The 23,835-nt window shown below is 43.7% G+C and overlaps 1 protein-coding gene across 1 annotated transcript in view; it reads left to right on the top strand.

The window, feature by feature from the left end:
- Nucleotides 1-23,835, top strand: part of HCRTR2 (hypocretin receptor 2) — a 137,628-nt gene that overhangs the window by 82,381 nt on the left and 31,412 nt on the right. The window contains exons 2-3 of the mRNA XM_083177323.1: nt 6,135-6,313; nt 12,579-12,822. Of these exons, the coding sequence (XP_083033449.1) occupies nt 6,135-6,313; nt 12,579-12,822 (423 nt within the window). The remainder of the gene's footprint in view (nt 1-6,134; nt 6,314-12,578; nt 12,823-23,835) is intronic.

Raw genomic sequence — 23,835 nt, 5'->3', positions numbered from 1 at the left:
CCTTTACTCTGGACACCATCAGTTTTGGCACACATTATTTTAAAATCAGACAGGGTGGTTTTATATAAACTTTCTATAGTAGGACCTTTAGATCGTATGGGAAAAAAATCTGATCTCTGTTTGAAACTACTGCGGTTGATGTTATAGATCATTTGTGGGTGTTCTATAGTTGGATCTAACTCTTCGCTAGTGTTTTCATGCTGTAGTTCTTTTAACATTTCTACATGTAGTTCGTCTTCTGAATCCAGGAGGATCGGTTCGGATTGTTCCGCTGTACTACGTAGAGATTTATTGGCGAAGTATCTCTGTCGGCACAGGGTCCTGACAAATCTATTGAGTTCCACAAATAAAGAGAATATATTGGGGGTGGCGGTTGGGGCAAACTTGAGGCCTTTGCTGAGCAGTGAGACCACATCTTCACTAAGATTTTTCTGGGATAAATTAATCATACTTTTAGAAAGGTCCTTTCTCTTTTCTCTTATTAGTTTCTTCCGTATCTCCCTCTTTCCTCCTCTCTTCCCTCTGAGCTTCTTCGTCTTCTCTTTGGGGTCCCTAGTCTCTGGTCTGTTTGGTTCTGAGTTCTGGATTTGGTGTATTTCCCCTCTAAAAAAACCTCCTGATTAGTGATGGAATTCTCCGAGTCTTTCGGGATCCTCTACTTAGGTCTAGCTCCCTGTTGTGTGTTCCTTATGAGAACATCCCTATAGCTATTTTCCTTGGTGACATGTTCGTATTGGCGAGGTGAATGGTTTTCTCTATAGGTTGTTCTATTTTTTAAAGGTACAGGGGTATATACTGGGAGGTCCCTAATTCTTTCATACTGACTTTTCCTAGGGGGGTCTCTCTGTCTATAGGGGGGTCTCCCCTGTGAGTAGTTAAACTCTCTCCTATCCCTCCTGTTTTTTGCTTGGGTTCTAATCGCCCTAATGTCTCCTCCTTTACAGTCTTCTAAGTCCTTTTTGAATTTTTTGCACTTAGAATCCAAGAGGGACTGTTCAAATGTTACAAGTTTATTAGTAAGGTTCTTATCTCTCTCTTCAAACTCTTTAGAATGTTTTTGGGGATCTAGTGTTTTTTTGAGAGTTTCTATTTGCTTGGTCAGATCATCGGCCTTCTGTAGTCGATATCTGACCACAATCCCCATCAGTATTAGAGAACACTGATCGAGAGCCTGGTCCCACTCTGTTTGGAACTCAGCCTCATTCTGAAACACTGATGGTTTAATGAGCCTCAGTCCCCTAGGGATCATTTTCTGATCTATATATTTTTGTAAATTTGAGCTATCTAGCCAATGTCTCAATTCGGCTGTCATGAGATCCTCTAATTTGTTGAACTGATCTCTGAGATCCTGGGTAGGTTCTATGGTGCTACCATCACTATTATTCCATTGTGCAATAATATTTTGCCTCCCACTCATGCGTGAATCAAAATGAGAAAAACAACTCATGTCGGCAGCTCCTTAAAACTGATTGGAAACAATGGAAAAAAGAGTGAACCCGGATCACGCTAGGTGATTCGGAGTCAGGTGCGCCTGACCTGAGTTGTCTTCCTAAGCAGCTGCCCTGGGACAGGGTGGTTAGTCCTGTGCGAAATAAATGAATAAAAAGACAGAAAAGGGGGGTGGGCAGCGCTGATTGAAGTGCTAGTGGTATGCAATATTTAGCAAAAAAATAATATATATATATAAATAAAAATGGGAGACCTCCAATCATCTTTACTAGCTGTATGAATTTAAATCTGTATCTGCAAAGAATATTTCTAAATTTCAATGTATGTACAAAGGAACCAGCCGTTTTTCAAAGACCACTTAGACCGATTAGGGTTAATTCTGGTTATATAATTTGTGCCCAGGACCCTGAAGCGTCTCCATGGCAACCATTAGGGCGGTCTAATGGAAGTACAGCACACACTTCGAATAAAACACGCCCAGTATGGTAATTACCCGGCTCAGATGCGGGTCACATACGCAATCCGGAAGTGCGGCTGACGCGGTTACGCACAGCGTCACCCACACACTACACGCAGCCTATAGTTATCCCACGAACCCGGAAGTCAGCCGGGTCCCATCTTCAAATACTTCCCGGGCGGCAGCAGAGACTACCCACTACCCGGAAGTACTATATCTGCGGGGACGCAATAAGCCACCTGCACACAGTTAGCAGTCTATTACTGAGGGACTAACCCGGAAATCGACCGGGTCTTGCCCAATGAGAAGCATCCCAGGCCCGGTTACCATGACGACTACACAATATACAGGAAGTGTCACACAAATACACTTTCTGCACGTTTTTTTCAAATCATTTAATACTCTCTCCTACACTTTGGAATAAATAGCTATTGTATAAATACAAGTATTGATGTCTATAGCACCATTTGCCTCCTACTCTAGTGTTGCTTTTTACGTTTTTTACAGATTGGTTGATCTAATTGGTTTGGTCACATGACCCATGTGATAGGGTATTTAAGCCAGAATGCACCATGTGTCAGTTATCCTTTGATAAAGCTGCCTGAAGCAGCGAAACCGGTCAGGATTTCTGCCTTACCCACCTCACCACATTTACAGGTGAACCACCCTGAGGAAACAGATCCTATACATTACCCGGAAGGACCATCACCAGCTTCACTGGCCCCCCGGTACCCCATCCATTGGATTACAAATATCTCTGCAACTATAGTAGAGGTTGAGGACACTATCCCGCCCACAACATCTGGTGATAGGAGTTGGTGATTCGTGCCATCTTGGGCCACTCCTGGCATCTACATCTTTGTGCCCTCCCTCCATATTGCAGTTTGGGGACTGTACCATTACCATCACTGGACACTCCGAACTTTCCCCACCACCCAGTGGGTGATACCAGTGCACATCCCCTGGATGTTTGGGACTTCCTGGGTCTTACCCCCATGTGGTTCGGTTTGGTGAGATGATGATTTTATCGTTTAATCATAATATTGTTACTTATTTTTAGCCTGCATCTTTTGGCTTGATATTTTTAGAAAATGTATTAAAAATTGTGATAGATCTAACCAATCTCCCATTTTTATTTATATATATATATTATTTTTTTGCTAAATATTGCATACCACTAGCACTTCAATCAGCGCTGCCCACCCCCCTTTTCTGTACCTACAATGTACCTACAATCTCTCATAATTCATCTGGGGGCTGAGTTTTCAGCCATGCGGCTCCAACTTTCTGGAACTCATTCCCTGTAGAGTTTAGGAGGCCTCCACTCTAGATTCCTACAAAAACCGATTCAAGACTTTCCTGGTTACTCAAGCATGTTCATAATTCCCTTTAAGTATCTCTATGCTCTCTGTAGTTTATGAAAAGCTTTTCTGTAATTCATTGTTTCTGTAATGTATTAGGTTCATTCTATCTGTTAAGCGCTTTGAGTCCTATTGGAGGAAAAGCGCAATACAAAGAATAATATTATTACTACTGTTATTATTACTGACACTTGCTCCATTTTTTTTTTATTATTTTTAAATTAGGAATACTCAAGCCAGAACATTGAGTCATTTTTAATTATAGTAAATTACTATTATTACAGAAAAAGTGACGCACTAAACATTTTTGTCTTTTAGGGAAAAATATCAGAGTTTTGCATTGCATAAATCTTCCACACATATAGACACCATTTTTGTCTTTTGTGTCACTAAAATCAGGTAAGAAAATAAAATGACTATTGAACTTTTTGTTTACATGCCAAAGCCAAAATATTTTTTCTGTAATTTAAGAAAAGAGCACGGCTCATTCACAAACCAGAAAATAATAAAATACTGACCCAGAACATGGGCCTGTTTCTGGGTTGAACACTACTATTTTTTGGAGATGGCTATTCAAACACATAAAAATGGGTGGATTATTATGGCATGTCACTTGAATATGTGCCTAGAAGAGGGCTTGTGCAAGTGTAAATGGTGTGGCCAATGGTGGCGGTCCCGTAAGCTCAACGAGCTGAACCACTGCCTCATATTGGGTGTACTATACACACAGCCTATTGGCTGCTGTGTGTAGAGTGGACAGCTGTGCCGAGCTCTCAAGCGGCACGTTCGAGCCCAGTGTGTTGCTTCTGTAACTTAATAATGAATATGGTAAAATGGGGGGGGGGGGACAAAAATGTTGCGCCTAGGGATGCATGCACAACTGCTTCTTGCATAAATGTTTGCAGCCTACACTTAAAAAGGGACCACACCACCAATTTCCTGTCAAACAGCTGTACTGCAGCATTTGCACATAGGGCCTGATTAAGACCTGTTGACTAGGCTGCGTATAATTGCAGCCTAGCGAATAAGTAAACACTATACATGCTAACACATCTTCTCGCATGCGGTAGCAAGGAGGAGGAGTAATTCGATGGTACTCACCATCGAATGAATTCTCCAGCCTTCGGTCTGAAAATTGGGTCTCACTTACTTTTCAGATGGCTGCTGTCTTCCGAATTTGTGTCAAGTGCTAAGTCATGTGACGCCAGCCACCCGGCCTAGGGAGACATCGCCATGCCTGGAATGCCCAACGTTTTTATCAGGACACCCAAAAATTCTGTCTGTATCCCTGCTCCCTCCCCAGCCCACCCCTTTCCTTTGTCGCTCCTGGGGTTTGTGCATGCACAAACCACGAACATCAGGGATGGGGACGACTTCAGAACCCAAATTGTATTGTCATTAGATGTCAGGAGATAACCTTTTCAAAGCCAAAGCATTAAGGAACTAGACAATTATATCATAGGTTAGGACTAATTAATTTTAGATCGCTAATCAGAGAATTTAAAATGAATTGATTATAAAATGACTGCACAAGCACAGCGTTCGCATCATTCATGGGCGGGACCAAATAGCAAAACAATTCTCTGTACCCACAGATGTCTTACAGAGTAGTCGCAGTTTGATTGATAGGAATCTGGCGTTTAAGTGTGGCAACATGGCATTTTTCAGATGGGTCTCTGATGTCAGTGATGACTACCTCCAGAATAGTTCTACAGCACATTAGTGGAAGCCCCAGAATGGCGCTGATGGAATAAACTGGTTCGGTTTTGCGAATAGATCTGACAATACATTGCGCAATTTCGCAAAGGGGGGGGGGGTACTTTCTGTCTAGGCAGAGGCTTTAAACAACTGCAAACAACTGCAAATTCTCTGATTAGTGATCCATGCAGAAAAAGGCCCATTATACTCTGTCCTAAAGAATATGGGTGACATCATTTAAGGTGTCTTCAAAGTATCCCTGAAAAAATAAATTGAATGTGATCTTATCAGCGGTCTCTGATCCTTTTTCACATTTACAGGGTTTCCATATTTATTAATTGACATATACTGTATGTATATATATTTTCTATAGCAACCCAAGAGATCTTTCCCCCTTGGAGTACATAGCAAATTGTTCATAGTTAGGATTATGCACGTGGAGACAAAGGGGATTATTTAGAGTTCAGCGCAAGTATCCAAAAATCACAGAGCGCTATTTTCACACAACTGCGCATGAGTGCACGTGCCAATGTGCACGCACTTAAACTGTGCACTTTGAACAAAATTGAAATTTTATGTGATTTGTCCTTTTAATAAATATAAATATTGATATCTAACCAATATGAATATTGTGTGATTAGTGAACTGAGCAAGACTGCGCTTCTTAAAGTGGCAGCTTCATATTTTGTTGCTATCACAGTCCTCTTTCTTGCAAGCTAAGGGTACACACCCTGTGTAAGAAGCAGCTAATCCTGCTCAGTCCAAAATCTATTTGTATCTGTGTGAATAGGCTCTAGCATGACTAGCGCTTCTGAGCGAACACTTTACTGTGCAGTGGAGCACACGCACTTTAGAGACATGGCAGCAAATTTGTGCAGGCACATAGCGAGGAGGGACCCAATGAGTGGGGCGGCCTTGCTCTACACTGGGTGCTCCCCCATCGATTACTGGCAGAGGTAGCAGTACCATGTCTTTTGTCAGCCAATTGAAGCACCACCCTACATTTTAAGTAGTCATCCATTTCTCACATTTTACATATGCATTTTTTTTAATAAATGAAAACTATTATAAGTGTGATTGATTATATACCAGTTTCTAGTAATCTAGGAAATGATACATTACATATTTATGTATATTTATTTTTTATTAACATGTGTATGTAATATTAGTTTGTGTTGCAGTTTGGAAGAACCATCATATGAGGACTGTCACCAACTATTTCATAGTCAACCTATCACTTGCAGACGTCCTTGTCACCATTACTTGTCTTCCAGCGACTTTGGTAGTTGACATTACTGAAACATGGTTCTTTGGAAAAATTCTCTGCAAAGTAATTCCTTACCTACAGGTATAGTTATTTGTTTGTTGCCATGTTATGATTTTGTTTACAATCTTCTACAATTAGAATAAACATATAGGGGTAGATTTAGTGAAATGGGAGTTCTATTGAAGATGGGATGTTGCATATAGCAAACAATCAGATTCTACTTCTTATTTATTTATAACCTTCTAGAACACGGGTGTCAAACACAAGGCCCGTGGGCCAAATCCGGCCCGCCAGACCTCGTCATGTGGCCCGGGCGAGGAGATAGCACGCAGGGCAGTGTGTCCCAGCTCCTGCCTAGGCCACCTCCTCTCACCCACCCCACTGCGGCCACCTTACCTGTTCCTCCACTGTCGGCGGCCATGTTCCTGTAGGCACATATGTATGCGGCTACAGAAACATGGCCGCCGGCCTCCACGGCTACGTGGAGGAGGGCCCGGCCGCCTGTTCCCTCTGATGCCCGGCAGTGACAGACACTGGGTGGGGACGTCATGACGATGACGCCGCCCGCCCATGCGTCTGTAGAGAAGTAGGAGCAGGCAGGGAAGCTGGACCGGGAGTCGGGGACAGTGTGGCCGCAGCAAGCAGTGAAGAAAAGCTGGAAGCCGCAGCAGCTGCAGGACAGACGGACAGTAAGTGAGGAGGAGGATCACACTCACAATAAAAAAAAATATATATACAGTATCTGCTGTTTCCTGAGGTGTCCCCGTGTATAATAATAATAATGCCATGACACCACAGGCTGCTCCTCCTGTATAATCATTTATGTGTCATGGCATTACTTTTATTATATTATACAGGAGGAGCAGTCTGTGGTGTCATGGCATTATTATTATGCAGGGGGAGCAGCCTGTGGTGTCATGGCATTCATTTTATATTATACAGGGGGAGCAGCCTGTGGTGTCATGGCATTATAATTATACAGGGGGACCTACAGATACAACCGGCCCTTTGAGGGTGACCAAACTGCTGATGCGGCCCCCAATGAATTTGAGTTTGACACCCCTGTTCTAGAAGATAATAGATAGAATCTGATGCTATTGCAACATCCCTTATTCAATAGAACTTCCATCTTAGTATATTTAGCCCACTGTAACAAATTTTATTTTAAATAAACATTGGGGCTGATTCAGGATCACTCACAGCGACCGTAATTCGTCCGCAGCCCCATATGTGCAGGGGAATGTCCAGCATGGGTGGGTGTTCCCCTTGGAATGCAGAAGTCTGACGTCAAAACAGCCCAATGCTATTTTGAAACCAATTCATCACCACCTACAAAATGGAAGAATTTTGTTTTTTTTTGCATGGTATAGATACTATGAACACTTGTGAAAATGTGTAAAGTGGTCTCATAAATATCTCCGTCGAAGGAATTATCAATCCAAAAGCTATCTGTCATAGTCACTTTGTGAAATTCAGGGCATTGTTTGTATGAAATAACTTGTCTGGAGAAGGTTACTTTGGTGGTGTGCAATGTGACTTCAAGAAATATACCAGAAACAATAGTGTATGTGACCTCCCATAACATGGACAATCTTGAATGACCACAAAACAGGACAAATTTATCAGAGTGTGTTTTAAACAGGCCAGATTCCACACAGCTTGTCCGATCCCTGCTGCTCTGATGAAAATGAAGAAGATACATGTGTCAATCACAACTGTCAAACACTGCTTGTAGCCGATGACTTGAAAGGATGTGTTACAGCCCTAAAACCATTATTTAGTCCCACTCTTTTAGTATTCTTTATTTGCTCACTAGCAATAATGATTAAGTCGTCTAGATTCCCAATTTCCCATGTGTTGACATAATGAGAGACTATTGGTCACGTTTCCACAAATTGCCAATTAGGTGCAGTTAGGGTTAAAATCGCACATTTACTACTTTAAGCAAAAGTCACATATAAGAAATCGCATCCAGATGTTTTCCCATTGAAAAGTATAGAAGTGCCAAATGTAATAGTGTGCGATTGTTAAAATTGCACTCAAAACCTTACCAAAAATCACCAGAAAAGACCAGCAGAAGAGTTTGACAGAAGCATGCACAGATCAGTGAGATCATGCATGCTTCTAACAGAAAAACTTAAGAACAAGTTATAAATTTAATGATGAGTGGTCCACCTCTTAAGTATATCCAGCCCCAGACTCTTTCAGACGGTCTTAGTTCTAAAAATACATGGGAAAAATTACTAAGGGTCCCACTGTATTTTATCAACCAGGGCTCTTAGTCAGGGGTAATTGTGTTGCCGGTGTAATATTCATTTAGCCTCAACAAGCCAGCTCAAGCTGCGGATTATCTGGGATTTTGTTTCACCTGCCTCTAGCAGCGAATCAAAATCCCTGAAAACAGCCTGGTTTTGGACAAAAATGGTCTGTTTCTGGTAATAAAATGTTTTTGGGGGTTATCGATTAAAAAAGAATTGTGATAAAAAAAAATATTTTTTGCACCGATTCTTTGCATTATTCTTTGGTGGTTAATTGAATACCAGCCAGAGTTTTTTTTTCTAAAAAAATATTTTGCGTTGTTTTCAAGAACCAGACCTAAAAATGTATTTAGTAGAAGGGGATAACTTAGCAATAATTTATTTAATAGCAAGAGCCAAAGAATTGTATTGTGTTACAAAAGCTATCATGTTTAATTGGAGTGCTAGGTGCATCAGTGCTAGAGTGTGGGACATTAGGTAAATAAGAGAGATGATCTGTCTATGTTACTGACTTCCTTGATGGCTTTATTAAAGATATGTGCATGGTAGTCTTGATGTTTGAAAGCAGAAAACACATCTCTAGATAGCATTTTGAAGGCATCATCTAAGCAACAACTCCTACTTACAGTAGAGGGAGGATCTGACCAATGTTATATTGCCAAGGTCAGGGCTGGATTTAGGTAACATGCCGCCCATAGGCACAACATTGTGTGCCACCCCCATACCTGCTGATGTAGCACTCACAGTCCCAGGTCTAGAGGAGGCGTCCTGTCCTCCTTCCCAGTGCTGGAGGAGATGTCACTGCTGCCATAGTGCTGCTGGGATATGGAGCAGCTGCCCTCGCTGACCACTGCGACCCCCCCCCCTCCCGCATTTAGCAGACCCCCGTGACTCCCCCTTCCCGCGATTTGCGGACCCCCGCGAGAAGGGGGGATGCCGTGCCGCCTCCAGCAGGTGCCGCCCATAGGCACGTGCCCGCCCATAGGCACGTGCCTCACGTGCCTAGTGGGAAATACGTCCCTGGCCAAGGTTTGAGGTGGCTTCTTAAATAATTGAAATAATTAGTATAGTAAACTGGTTTAAAAAAGGTGTCTGTATGAATTGTTTCACAATACAGTATCCAAACATCTAGAAAGTTAATGGAGCGAAACAAAAAGTGCTAGTGAAATGTAATCCAAATAGTGATAATAAAAATGAGTGATAGACTACTTATTACCATCCCAATATATAAAATAGATTATCTATGTATCTGTTTTTTCTTTCCCATTTGCGACCTGATATTGAAGTTGAGTTTTTTGCAGACTTCATGAGCTGCGAGGATTAGTCCATCAGCAGGGACACATGCATAGGGTATTTACTGCTAATTGAATACCTCTAGCACCGGCAATTAGCCACAGGGTAAACCTTATGATTAATCTAATTCCCCCAGTAGTGTCTCTTGAGAGGAGTTGACCTTCTGTTGTGAGGGCTACACATTTCCTTAGGATCTGGGAGAAGAAATAAGAAGATCTCAGACCCAGACCTGTTTTTAAGGTGTCATGCTGCTTAGGTAATGAGCTTTTTCTAACACAAACTGGTCACAGAATTGAAAAATATACTGGCAGTGTAGTGACCCTGGGCGGGAAGTTCTAACATCCGCTGCCCTCTAACACCCCCCCTTTGCCAGGTACCGCATTGTTAAAGATGGCATATGCTCTAACATGCGATCATTAACACAAGGAACAGCTCTTGCGATAAGAGCTGTCCTTTGCAATGCGGCTCCAGCACTGGACTTCCGGGTCTGAGACCCAGGAGTCCATCTGCGCATGTGCAGAGCGACAGGGACGGCGGGGGGCATGATGGGAGGGATCCATGCAGTAAGAAGCCTATAGGCTTCTGCAGGGGATCATCAGCTTTTGCCGGTGATTCCTTCTGTGGCGCTGACACTGCGGAGGGGCAACAGAGAATACAGAAATGCGGTAAAACCCCGATACTGGGCTTTTACCGCATTTCTGCTTTAGAGAATCCAGCCCCCTGTCCTTTGATTTCACCAAATTTCTTATTTATACAGGTAAATAAGAATATATTATTTTTTTGTCCCAGTATGTGAGTAGTACAGAGTGTATTTTAATTTTAGAGTGAGTAGTACTATGTGTATTTTAAAGTTGTTAAAGTATTCTTAGTTCCACTAGAAGAAAACTTATAAAATAGTTTTCTCATCATTTGGTGGAGCTAAAAGTGGTACCGATAGATTATTAAACTATTATTTTAAATCTGATGTACTCCAGTGGTTTAAATTTTAAAAACACAATTAATCTTTTCCAACATGACCTATTCCAGGATGGACAGAATCCTTTCTACCTGGATTTCACTCTTAAGTTATGCTTGCAATCACATGTGTTGAAAAGCCTTTATTATGAATTAAATAATTAAACACAGGTGACGCCAACAATATATTAAGGTGGAAGTCCAGATAGAGAGCATTTTGTCCTGTCTGGAATGGGTCCTGTTCAAAAAATATACACAATCTAATAACCCCCCCCCCCTTACACAGGCCCCTCTGTCTTAAGTGCCGAGGGCCCCCACCACCCCCAAGCCATAATACGGCCCTGGACAACGGCCAGGTCCGAAAGACATTCCTACCCCTCCAGGGGTAAGGGGCCGCTGACAATTTTCCGGAGCCTCCCAGTTGATCAGGGAAGGAAGGCAAGTTTGAGGTAGGGAATCTTTGGTACACCAACTTCTGTGGACCTACACATCTCAGCATTCACTGACACTGTTTTGCTGATACTGTGGCAGGGCATGCTGGAATGTTTAGTTCCATTGTACTTAGAGTGCCACAGGGTGCCTTCTAATTCTAGAAGATGCTAGAAAATTTGTTCTACATTGGGGTATGGGTCATTAGGTCAACCAAACTATGGTCGATTGAAGGTTGACAAACCTTAGGTCGACACATAAAAAGGTTGACATGACTTTAGGTCGACAGGGTCATTAGGTCGACACAAGCATTAGGTTGACATTGGGCAAGTCGACAGTGAAAAGGTTGACCTAATGCTTGTCAACCTTATGACTGCCAAACACTGCCAGTCGCCTGCACAAGTCACCAGAATTTAACGTGTACTGATGTAGCCACACTCATCGTTGCCATGCCAATCACCACCCATGACTCCCATGGTGATTGGCATGATCTTTTCACCATGGGCATCTAATTCACTCCCGTGGCTCATAGAAACGCACTGAGGGGTGACATCGCAGCATGGCAATTCTGTGGGGCCAGTGCATATTTGTCGCACCAGACAATCGTGAGATGTTGAATCGCCACAACGGTGAGCGTGGCTATATCTGTATAATGAACTATTATTGTATGACATCTCTATAATAAGCTATAATTGTATGATGACATAGAAAAGTAAATAAAAACTAGACAACAGTATATACTGTATACTCTTTAAGCTATTTATCAGAAGCAAGACACTTTTTTTGTCTTATGTCCCTATTTAAAACCTGATTAAAATATGATGCGGGGAATATTATAACGTCACTTGTAATTCATCATCAAAAATCATCTTAGTCTTATTTGTCATTAACACTTCATGCTCAGTTATCACTTGCATTTTCTAAATAATTTCTCACATATCATTCCTTACACAATTTGTAACATGGGCTCTCGAGATTCACTAATTCCATTACAAATATTACATATCATGTACCACAACACACTTGTAACAAATTAGTAGTTGGTTTACTATATATATATATATATATATATATATATATATATATATAGTAAACCAACTACTAATTTGTTACAAGTGTGTTGTATATATATATGTGTGTCTAGTGTCCGTGTGTGATCGAAACACTGCCATCTTCTGGCAGCGAGTGAAACTACATCTCTTTCTCTTTCACACATACACATACAGAGACACAAAGGCAATCACACATACTGTACAGAAATAGCTTTCGAAGCTTTTGCTTCTAGCGGGCTTAGCTAGTAGAGTTAATATTGTGTGCTGTAGGTGCAAAATGCTGAATATAAAATGTTATCATGCAAAATGAATGTACTGAATACTTTAGTGAGAGTTGATTAATTGTATCTTTCTTTGCAGACTGTATCAGTTTCTGTTTCTGTGCTGACGCTCAGTTGCATAGCACTGGATAGATGGTATGCAATTTGCCATCCATTAATGTTTAAAAGTACTGCCAAGAGAGCAAGAAACAGCATTATCATTATTTGGATTGTGTCCTGCGTTATAATGATCCCCCAGGCATTTGTTATGGAGTGTAGCAGCGTGTTTCCAGATTTAGCCAACAAAACTATTTTATTCACTGTCTGCGATGAGCGCTGGGAAGGTGAGTAATATTATTCATGTCATTATTGTTATGCCTAGTGAAACTGCATTCCAGCAATATGTTATATATACAGTATGAGTAGGGATGCAAACTCTCATTTATTAGCACATGTGCAAATGGCGCACAAAAGGGTACAATTTACTAAAGCTTCTAAAAATAAAAGTAGGTGATGTTGCCCATAGCAATATTTGTCTATTATTTTCTAGGATGCAATAGAGAAGAGAGGCAATAGAGACAATGGGCCAGATGCACTAAAGGCCCCCATATACCTGAAAGACATTGCACCCAATTATACAATCTCAATGGATTGTACGATGGATTGTATGCAGATTGTGTGCACATCGTGCGCACACAATCATACAATGCCGGCCCAGGGAGATTGGAGGATTGGTCTTCTGATGTGACGTGCTGCACGTCAGATCAGTTGGGATTGGGAGCAGATGGCATGTGCTTTTAAGCACATGCAATTTGTCTTTAAATGACTCATACAACCAGAGTCATGTGACACTTCCTCGATGACTAGCAGAGAAGAGAGGTGGAGCTTCCAGGAGGCCCGTGGCAGTGAAGACACTGTGAGCCCCAGAAGTTTCCAGCGGCAGACGGGTGGGCAGCTGAAGAGAGCGGTGGACATCCTTTTGCACAATTCTGTCACTACTCTGAAAACTGTTTTCAGAGGATTGCTTCATTAGGGCTATGTATTAGGGAATAACACAGCAGATGTGAGCAGATTGGTAGTTGCTGGCAACCTGAAAATAAAAAAACAGGATTTTTGGTACTCCTATCCTTATGTTGCTCTGTTCAACCAATCAGATCCTGTCTACTATCTTCTAGAGCAGTGGTAGCCAACCCTAGCCCTCGAGAGCTACACACAGTTCACATTTTCCAGACAACCTAGCTGCTGCACAGCTGCACTCATTAAACACTGACACATTTTAAAAGATACACAGATGGAGCTAATTAGCTCACTTGTGATTCTGTGAGGAGACCTGCAAAACATGCACTGTTGGTAGCTCTCGAGGACTAGGGTTGGCTACCCCAGTTCTAGAGGGTGCTAAATAAATAAGAAGTAGATTCTGGTTGGTTGCTCATAGCAACATCACATGTGAAGTAGAATACACATCTTGTTAATTTCCCCCTGTGTGTCCAAAAACCACCAAGGACTGCCGGGGAGTTGAAGGGAAATTGGACACAATAATGATTGTAAGACCGGTCTTTCTGGTGTATGGCCACCTTAAGCTTCAAAAGCGATGAAATGGAGAGTGATAAACAGCCAGCCAATCAACTCCTACCTGCCATGTCACAGACTGTGGTAGTGAAAAAACAGGATAGAACTACCACTTTGGATATCACCTGTAACCAATGATTGTTTAGCTGCATCTAGTTTATAGTGCGCACAGAAAGACTTAGTAATTTTGCTTTAAATGTCACAGACTGTGTTTGAAATGTATCAGGCAGGAGCTGATTGGCTGCTTGTTTATCACTCTCCATTTTATCACTTTTAAAGCTTAGTGCATCTGGCCCAGAATCTGATCAGTTGCTATGGGCAACATCATATTTTTTCATTTTTAGAAGCTTTACTATATTTAGCCCTGAGTTTGGAATCACGCATGCCTACCATTACTATGGGGAAAGAGCTAGGGACAGCATGAACTCTCTCATCTAACACACTTCTGCTTCCTGAACTACACAGGATATTATTATTTGAGAGACCACATGATGCGAGTTGTACACATCTACAGCATAAGAAGAGATTATTACAAAATTGGTGATATAATAAGTGATATACCTCAAGATGACAGATAACCATTTGCACATTAAGGGACTGATTTTGAGGTGGGAGCAAAGCAAAAAAGCCAAGCAACTTTGTAAACAGAACACACCAATTTGCAAAGCAAGGGGTACAAATACATAGTTTTGCATGCAGGGCAAATATTGGCTGCTTTTGCGTGCAGCCCACAAATACTTGGTTGTTTTATTTTAAACATTTTTAGAGTTGACACAGGACACATGCTATTCAAATCTAAGTCTCTCTGCACATTTTAAATCTAGTCACCCCTCCAGTGCAGCATGGTTTTGTCAAGGTGCTAAGTCACAGTACTCAGAATTAGCCCCTAAATGTCATATATTCCTAAATCCCTTCCCATCAGATCTTGCGCTGGTACATTTTGTGGCGATGTTACCCATATCAACCAATCAGATTCTCTTTATGATTTATGTAGCACCTTTTAGAAGATAATAGCTAAAGGGGCCAATTCACATTGGCTCGGTAAGCTGCACACATTAGCAGCTTGCCGATTGGTTAGATGCCTCCAGCTGTCTGTGCGAATGCTTTCCCCCCTTCACCCGTGCGAGCTGCTGCATTTGCATGTGAATGGATGTTTACGCTCACTCATCCATTCGCATGCGAGTGTACAGGTGAAAAATCACTAGATTGTCTGCGACCTTCGAAGGATTGTGCCACCTTTTCGCAAATCCAAGTCAGCCTAGACTGACTTTTACCTGGACGCAGAAGGGGAGCGCGGATGAGGTCCTGTGATGCGCAGACCCGTAACATCGGACCGCACTGCTAATTCGTCTCTTTACACGCCAATGTGAATGACCCCCAAAGTCTGATTGGTTGCTATGGGGAATATCTCCACTTAAAAAACCCTGCACTTTAGTAAATATACCCCAAATTTACCGAAGTCAAATGTGCATTTAAAATGACTTTTCTAACTTGAAACTACACTAGGAATGTGCAATAAAAAAAAACGAAGTTTAAAGTGAATTTTTGGACAGAGGTGAATGAGGAAATAAGTTAAATGCTGTATTAGAACTTTGACCTGCTGTAATTGTAGCGTGTTGACAGGAATTTGACATTTTATTTGACATTTTGCAATTTGTAAAATGTATTGTGAACAAAAGATCATCTTTAATGTAAAATCTTACTATAATTTAAACAAATGAAATATATGGTCTTCAATATGAGTTACAAACAGTGGAATAACTATAGAGGGTCCAGGGAAAGTTCTACGAGGCCCAGGGGCTTGGGGGGCCCGAGGACCCAGCAGACCCTCAGGAGGAAGCTGCTTTGTCTCTGACCCTTTGTACCCCCCCCCCCCCCCCCGTGATGGGCTGCCTTGGTCAGTGAAGCTAGGTCCAAAGGTGCAGCTACTGGCCTTGGTGCACCAAAAGCATGGCCGACACACCTCCATTTTATGAAACGCTGATGTCACCACCCCTTCCCTACCTCCAAATGGCAGCAGCATGTCTGTCATGCTGTGGTGTAGGAGGCACTGTGTCTGTCATCATGGAAACAAATCTTTACTTGAACCAGCCTTCACTTTATTGAAATGAATTTCATGAAAAAAAGGCATATTTAAGGTTATATCAAACTTTGCATAGCCCCCAGTTGGCCTCCCCGATCATTGCCCATATAAGCCAAGCTACACCTCTTAGGATCCAGTGAAAATGTTCTTGGAATGCATGCTATTCAGCATTGCTCATACTTGTGAGCACTCGAGTCTCGAGCATGAGCGGTGTGAAAAACATGCTATACAATGCTCTGCAAGCTGTTTGTATGTTCAGTTCGGCATGACGCCTACATTCTGGTAAAATTGCATGACTGCATGACAAAACTTGAAGATAATGATGATCATTATTCCATAATGGGTTAGAAATGTGCATGCAGCCATCAATGCAGTCAGAGTGATTAACTCCATGGAATACAGTAGCTCCTTTTTGTAAAGAATATTTTGCCTGATGACATCATTGTATATTTTTACAACAGAACCCCAGCAGTCCGTATTAATCTTGTGTAATTATTCTGAGAAACATGAATGGATAATAAAAAATTAAATACAACTGCAGGGAATTTGTCAGACCATAGGTATAAAATATGTGTTGCATATGTTGAATATGTTAAGAGAGAAAAATGAGCGCTATTGTGATAAAGGAGGGAGAGATAAAGGCGTAAGGAAAGGAAAGATTAAAAGAATGGAAAACACCTGAAAAATAAAAGTTGTTAGCGATATGTTTATAGCTCTTTTGAGATAAGGTGGAATGTCCGTGGTACCTGTACTGGCCCTAAAGCTATCCAAGCCGGGTGCAGGATGCGGAGTTTGGCGTGGTGTGGCGTGTAATTGCCGCTCGTCTGTGCTCCGTCTGCCGGGTGACGTCACTCGATATGGCAGAGTCTGCGATGGTTCCTGATGGACGGAGGAAGCTTGGAGGAGCTTGGGGAGCCTTACGGGTTGATCCACGGACGAGCCCTTCAACGCGTTCAGATGGACAGGACTTGTAGTACTCTCTAGTCTCTATATCCGCTGTACTCTGTGCACTGGGAGGACCGCAAGTCTAGGCAGCTGAGTCAGCTGCCTAGACTTGCGGTCCTCCCAGTGCACAGAGTACAGCGGATATAGAGACTAGAGAGTACTACAAGTCCTGTCCGTCTGAACGCGTTGAAGGGCTCGTCCGTGGATCAACCCGTAAGGCTCCCCAAGCTCCTCCAAGCTTCCTCCGTCCATCAGGAACCATCGCAGACTCTGCCATATCGAGTGACGTCACCCGGCAGACGGAGCACAGACGAGCGGCAATTACACGCCGCACCACGCCAAACTCCGCATCCTGCACCCGGCTTGGATAGCGTTAGGGCCAGTACAGGTACCACGGACATTCCACCTTATCTCAAAAGAGCTATAAACATATCGCTAACAACTTTTATTTTTCAGGTGTTTTCCATTCTTTTAATCTTTCCTTTCCTTACGCCTTTATCTCTCCCTCCTTTATCACAATAGCGCTAATTTTTCTCTCTTAAATTGCCTACTTTATTGAGCTGCTGTGAAAACCTCCTTAGTTTTTAGCGCAGTATACCCCCAATTTTTATGTTGAATATGTTATTGAAAAAATTGTAAATGATCAGCCACTTAAAATAGCCCAACTACTGTACACGTAGGATGAAAATGAATATGATGAGAGATTTAGAAAGTGAGAGATTTGGTAAGAAATCTCCAGTTTTTTTAAAGCGGCAAAACCAGTTTGAGTTTGCAGTGTAAATGATTGCCGCTTTAAAAAAAGTGGAGAACCGCATATTGATGCCATGATGCCGCAGCGTCATGATGTCATGATGCGGCCACTCCTGATCCCGCCCCTGTGCCCCTTCGCCGTCCGTCGCTATGCCCCGCCCACTCCAAGGCCGCACATGAGCTTGCTGTCTCCCCGCCCGTCAGTCACTGTGCCTCGGCGCCACTGCGTCATTTCAATATTGACACCATGACACTACAGCGTCATGATGTCATGAATTGCTCATTGCCAGAGGGGAGGGAATTGCTTGTTGCCAAGGGAGGAGGGAATTGCTCATTGCCAAGGGGGAGGGAATAGCTTGTTGCCAAAGGGGGGAGGGATTGCTCGTTGTCAAGGGGGGAGGGAAACATTTTTGTGCCCCCCCCATTTTAATGTAATCATATGTATATACATTGTTATTTATATATTCCATTAAAATTTTACTGTAGCCCACCTTAATATTTTTTTAAGCACTCTGGACTGCTCACGGTACGGAGGACCCGGAGGGAGAGAGGCACTGATTAGTACAGTGGTTAGCACAGTGTCTCCGTCAGTCTCTCTCCGGCTCACACACTGTGACTAACAACTGAGCGCAGGGGGGATCTGCGTGCCACTCAGCTCAGCTGATGTATACACAGCAGCCAATAGACTGTGTGTGTGTGTAGAGTAGCCAATGGGCAGGAGCCGGCAGCAGTGAGCCTGAGCCATTTCTGGAAGCGCAGGGGGACCGTCGGACCCAGCCACTAAGCGGTGATGTAATGTGCATGGCAGAGTGGGTGGGCAGTGGCGAGTGACGAGCGGCGCTGCCGCCGACATATGATAATTCATGCCTGCGGCGGCGCCACTCGCCGCTGCCCTCCTGCTGTGCCATGCTGCTATTTAACTGAATGTCAGCCTGCCTGCTGCCCTTAATTGGTGCCGCCCTGAGGCCGGTGCCTCACGGGCCTAGGCACAAATCCAGCCCTGACTGGATGCACCTAATTTAAAGAAATGACAGCCGGGCAGAGAGAGCTGTGCACTGCCCGACTGTATAGTCTAAGGGAATTGCTCGTTTCCAAGGGGGAGTGAGACAGCCGCTGGACGCACTTTATTTAAAGAAATGACAGCAAGGCAGAGAGCACTGTGCGCTGCCTGGCTGTAGTCTGTGAAGGAGCATCAATATTTTCAGTTTTCCCGCCACTGGACCGCGAGCTAATAGGGGCTCACGGTCCAGCAGCCAATCAGGAGCGGCGACCAATACCACCATTGCCGCTCCTGATTCGCTGCCGGCAGTCCAGGGGGAGAACTGAAAATATTGATGCTCCTGCTTAGACTATAGCCGGGCAGCACACAGCTCTCTCTGCCCGGCTGTCATTTTTTTTTAAATTCGGTGCATCCAGCGGCTGTCTCACAGTCACTCCCCCTTAGCAACAAGCAATTCCCTTACTATACAGCCGGGCAACGCACATCTCTCTGCCCGGCTGTCATTTCTTTAAATTTTATGTGTCTGGCGGTATAATGGGTGGTACAGTGCACCCCTTAGATTCGCCCTTGTCCATACACTCCATACACACCAGTAGCTGCTGTGCTGTGCTCTGTCCGTATCCATACAGTACATTCCAATAGCTGTTCGGCTGTGCTCTGTCCACACACTCCACACACTCCAATAGCTGCTGGGTTGTGCTCCATCAATACAATCCATACACCTCAGTAGCTGTTGTGCTGGGCTCTGCCCATACATTCCATAAATCCCAGTAGCTGCTGGGCTGTGCTCTGTCCATACACTCCAGTATCTGCTGGGCTGTGCTCTGTCCATACACTCCATACACACCAGTAGCTGTTGGACTGTGATCTGTCCATACATTCAATACAAACCAGTTGCTGCTGGGGTCTACTCTGTCTAAACACTCATTACACCCCTGTAGATGCTGGCCTGTGCTCCATCCATACACTCCATACACTTTAGTAGCTGCTGGGCTGTGTTCTGTCCATGCACACCAGTAGCTGTTGGGCTGTGTTCTGTCCATACATTCCAGTGGCTGCTGGGCTGTGCTCTGTCCATACCCTCCATAAACTCCAGTATAGGGTGAAAAATTCCAGGATCGGGATCAGTAGGGACGCAGGACTTGGTGCCAAAATTGCCAGAATTTGAATCCTGTGATTGAAGTTTCCAATCCTGGGAGTTTGAGATTAGACATGTGCAGCCTAATGCCAAGCAGCGTCTGAGCACTCGCTCAGATGCTGCCTGGCTGATCCTGTCCTCGGCTGTGCACTTTATGGCAGCTCTGCACTTTATGGCACGGTCAGAAGTCACGTTGGGCATCCCACCGGCTGCACCCTCACACCACCACTCTCCAACTCAGGATGCTCTTCAGTTCGGGCCTCACCACCACAGGAGATTCATGGACTTTACAGGATTCTCTATCGCTTCCGGCCGCACCACCCGCTCTTGGCTGCATGAGTAAATATGTGTGGCTGTGGCATTTTTTTCTATTAGGGAGGTCAATCCTGGAAATCTCAGGATTGAACATTTTTCAATCCCAAATCCCGTAACTGAAATATGCCCCAAGATTGGCTTCCCTACTCCAGTAGCTGCTGGGCTGTGCTCTGTCCATACACTCTATACACCTAGTAGCTGCTGGGCTGTGGCTGTGCTGAACTGACCACTCTGTCCATCTAATCCAGGACTGAGCTGATGTGTATGACCAGTGTGTAGCCAGGGCCGGTGCAAGGCTTCTCAGCACCCTAAGCAATACTTCAACCTACTCCCCCCCCCTCCCGACCCACACTTCAAAAAATAACTAAATCATGTGCCACCCACAATACAAGGAGGAGGTGGCAGCAAAGTAGGTAAGTATGTCTCAAGAGAAAGTATGGAGGTGAGGTCTTAGAAGTTTCACAGCCCTTATCTGCATTAGGTACACCAAGAATCCTCATAGATATCCTTGATTTTCATATTTTCAGACTTGGTGGCGCCCCCCGGATCCCAGAGTCAGGCCATCTAAATTTAAAAATAAATCATAATTTTACAATGGTAAAAGAAAAAACGCTGCTAATAAAGTGAAAGATTACTACACACCCCATTCACTACAAACCCCATAAAATTGGCAAAATTCCATTCACCATCCGCAGTGGTGATTCTGCAACTCTCAGTAAGGCATCTTTTCTGGTCTTCATTACAATGAGAACCCTTCACATTTAGGGGAAAATTTACTAAAGGAAATTTGTAAAAAATAGGTGTATTTGTATCCAGAAATACACTTATTTTTGACACTTGTAGGCCGAAAAACGTCCGAAATCGCATGTTTTTCCATTTTTGCATATTTAATGAGCTGGAAATGCGATGGAGCCGAGAAAGTCGGCTCCTGATTGAAACATCCGGAGGAAAGGCGCGGAAGATGAAACATCTCTGCGCCTCTCCAGTTCGTGAGCGGGTATCAGCCGGGAGCAGCGCGTCTGCCGGAGAGGATGCCGAGGTCGTCGCCGGGGACCAGGTGAGTAGGATTTCCTTCCTTAGGAACCCCTTTTGGACTACTTTGGATCCTGGACCCCGGAGACATCAGCCCTGGAGCCCAGGACCCCGGACCAGCCCCGGAACCAGGACCAAGGCCCCGGAACCGGACTCTTCTGTCCAGGAGCCCCGGACCCAGGATCCAGGGACCGACCTACGGGCTCAAGGTAGGTAAGTATCAGTGTGTGTGTTATGTATGTATTAAACTTTTATTTTTCAGGGTGTCAGTGTGTTTTATTTAACTATTTTTTGTACTGTAGAACTACAAGTGCCAGCGGGCCCTTTAATGCCCCGCATGCTGGGACTTGTGGTTCTCCAAGTCCCAGCATGCGGGGTAGGCTTGCTGGGACTCATAGTTCTACAGTAGAAAACAATAGTTTTTAATCTTTTTTTTACACTTTGCATCAGCCCGATGCCCACCGCCCTGGGGCATCGGGGACAGCCCCGGACTTTCAGCATGGGCTGTTAAGTCCTGGAGGGGGGGACCCCTTCATTGGGGGGTCCCCACTTCCCCAGGACCCCTGCCCATGCTGACCAGCCAGGGGGATAATGCTTTGGCCACGGGACCTTATATAATAAGTGTCCCCCGGCTGTGGCATTACCCTGCTGGCTGGTTGGGTCTGGTGCTGGTTCTTAAAATACGGGGGACCCCTAGTCATTTTGTCCCCCGTATTTCGGGAACCAGCGCCGGACCTTGAGCCTGGTGCTGGTTTCATTAAATCAAGGGGACCCCTATTTGTCGGGGACCCTGATTTTATGTCACCAGCACCGGCTCAATGAGCCCGGGGCTGGTTATGCTCTGGCGGGGAACCCCGCGCTGGTTTTTTTTTTTTTTTAAATTGCGATTTCCTGCAAACGTGCGATTTTCAGACATACAAATCGCACATTTTCAGGACTAAAGAAATCGCACCAAATCGCACCTATTCGCACTATTTGGCCCGTTTTTCACATCTCATTAAATATGCGAAAAACGGGCCAATCTTGCGATTTTCAAAAGTGCGATTTGGTGCGATAAAAAACATGCGGATTTTACCGCATAGCATAGAACAGGGGTGGCCAAACCTGTCCTCAAGATCTACCAACTGTGCATGTTTTCCAGGCAACCTGTGGCTCTATAGTAGGAATGAATGCAGCAGGTTTTAAAACGTGACAGTTAGTAATTACTACAGCTGTGCACCAGCTAGGTAACTTAGAAAACGTGGACCGTTGGTAGATCTCGAGGACCGGTTTGGCCACCCCTGGCATAGAATGTCACCCCATATGTCAAAAATAAGTGTATTTCTGGATACAAATACACCTATTTTTACACCTATTTTTTACAAATTTCCTTTAGTAAATTTCCCCCTTAGAGTCTAGAAGGGGTATGAAAAAAATAACTGAAAAATCAGTGCTGAAAGAATCACTAAGGCAGTAGAACAAACTATGTTTTCATAAATGTCAGATATCCCTGATGAGAGTCTATATTGTACTTATAGCAAAGCCTCCTTTCACTGTTTCTGCACCCTCTGATAGAGTGGGAATGAGCAACAGAGTTATCGCATGACATATAAATTGAGGATGCCACTGTGGAAGTGCAACATCAGGAGGGGGATATTTGTGTGTAGCTGATGTTGGTGATTAGTAAGTTGTTTGTTTGATAGGCAACAGTAGAAACAGTCTTGTATGTGATAAGAAGGCCATTGTACTACCTGGGCCAAAAGATCTACCTATTAGGTGTGAAATTATTTTTACCCATATTCTTGTCTAGCCATCTTTAGTATTTGTCAAGCCCCAGTAAGTAGAGGTAGAGATGTTTATCATCTAATAACCTCCATCTCTGTTACATTGGGCCTTATTCTAGTTCACTCTTTCTGACAAAATCTTCTTAGATGGACAAAACCATGTGCACTGCAGGTGGGGCAGATGTAACATGTGCAGAGAGAATTAGATTTGGGTGGTCTTTTACTTCAAAGTGAGATCAATATTGCAGTATAAAAATAAAGCAGCCAGTATTTACCCTGCATAGAAACAAAATAACTCACACAAATCTAATTCTCTCTGCCCCCCTGCAGTGCACATGGTTTTGTCCATATAAGAAGTATTTTGTCAGAAAGAGTGAACTAGAATAAGGCCCATTATTAACTAAATTCATTCTTGGTTCCACTGTACTACACAATCAATTACCTTCCTGTTCCAAGAAGTAAAAAAAAAAAAAAACCCTAATTGCTAAACAAAAAAATCCAATTAAAACCACCTATCAGTTATCCACAGACAGTCAGAACTGGACAAACTAAAGATTACATGACTGTGACAGCCCAGGGGCAGATCCAGGAGAAAATGACAGGGGGGGCACCATGATAGGAGAAGGTTTGGGAGGGGGAGGGTGTTAGTGGTGCCAGTGTACATGCTAAGGGAGAGGCAAGAGAGAGGAGAGCAGAGAGAGGGTGGGAATGGGATTAAAAATAGGTCCTGGCGTTTAATGTACACAGGCCCACCTTGGCGAC

Source organism: Crinia signifera, chromosome 3 (genome assembly GCF_055691185.1).
Source record: "Crinia signifera chromosome 3, ASM5569118v1, whole genome shotgun sequence".
NCBI classification, from domain to species: domain Eukaryota; kingdom Metazoa; phylum Chordata; class Amphibia; order Anura; family Myobatrachidae; genus Crinia; species Crinia signifera.
The sequence above is the reverse complement of the archived record's forward strand: the minus strand, read 5'-3'. Positions and strand labels throughout refer to the sequence as shown.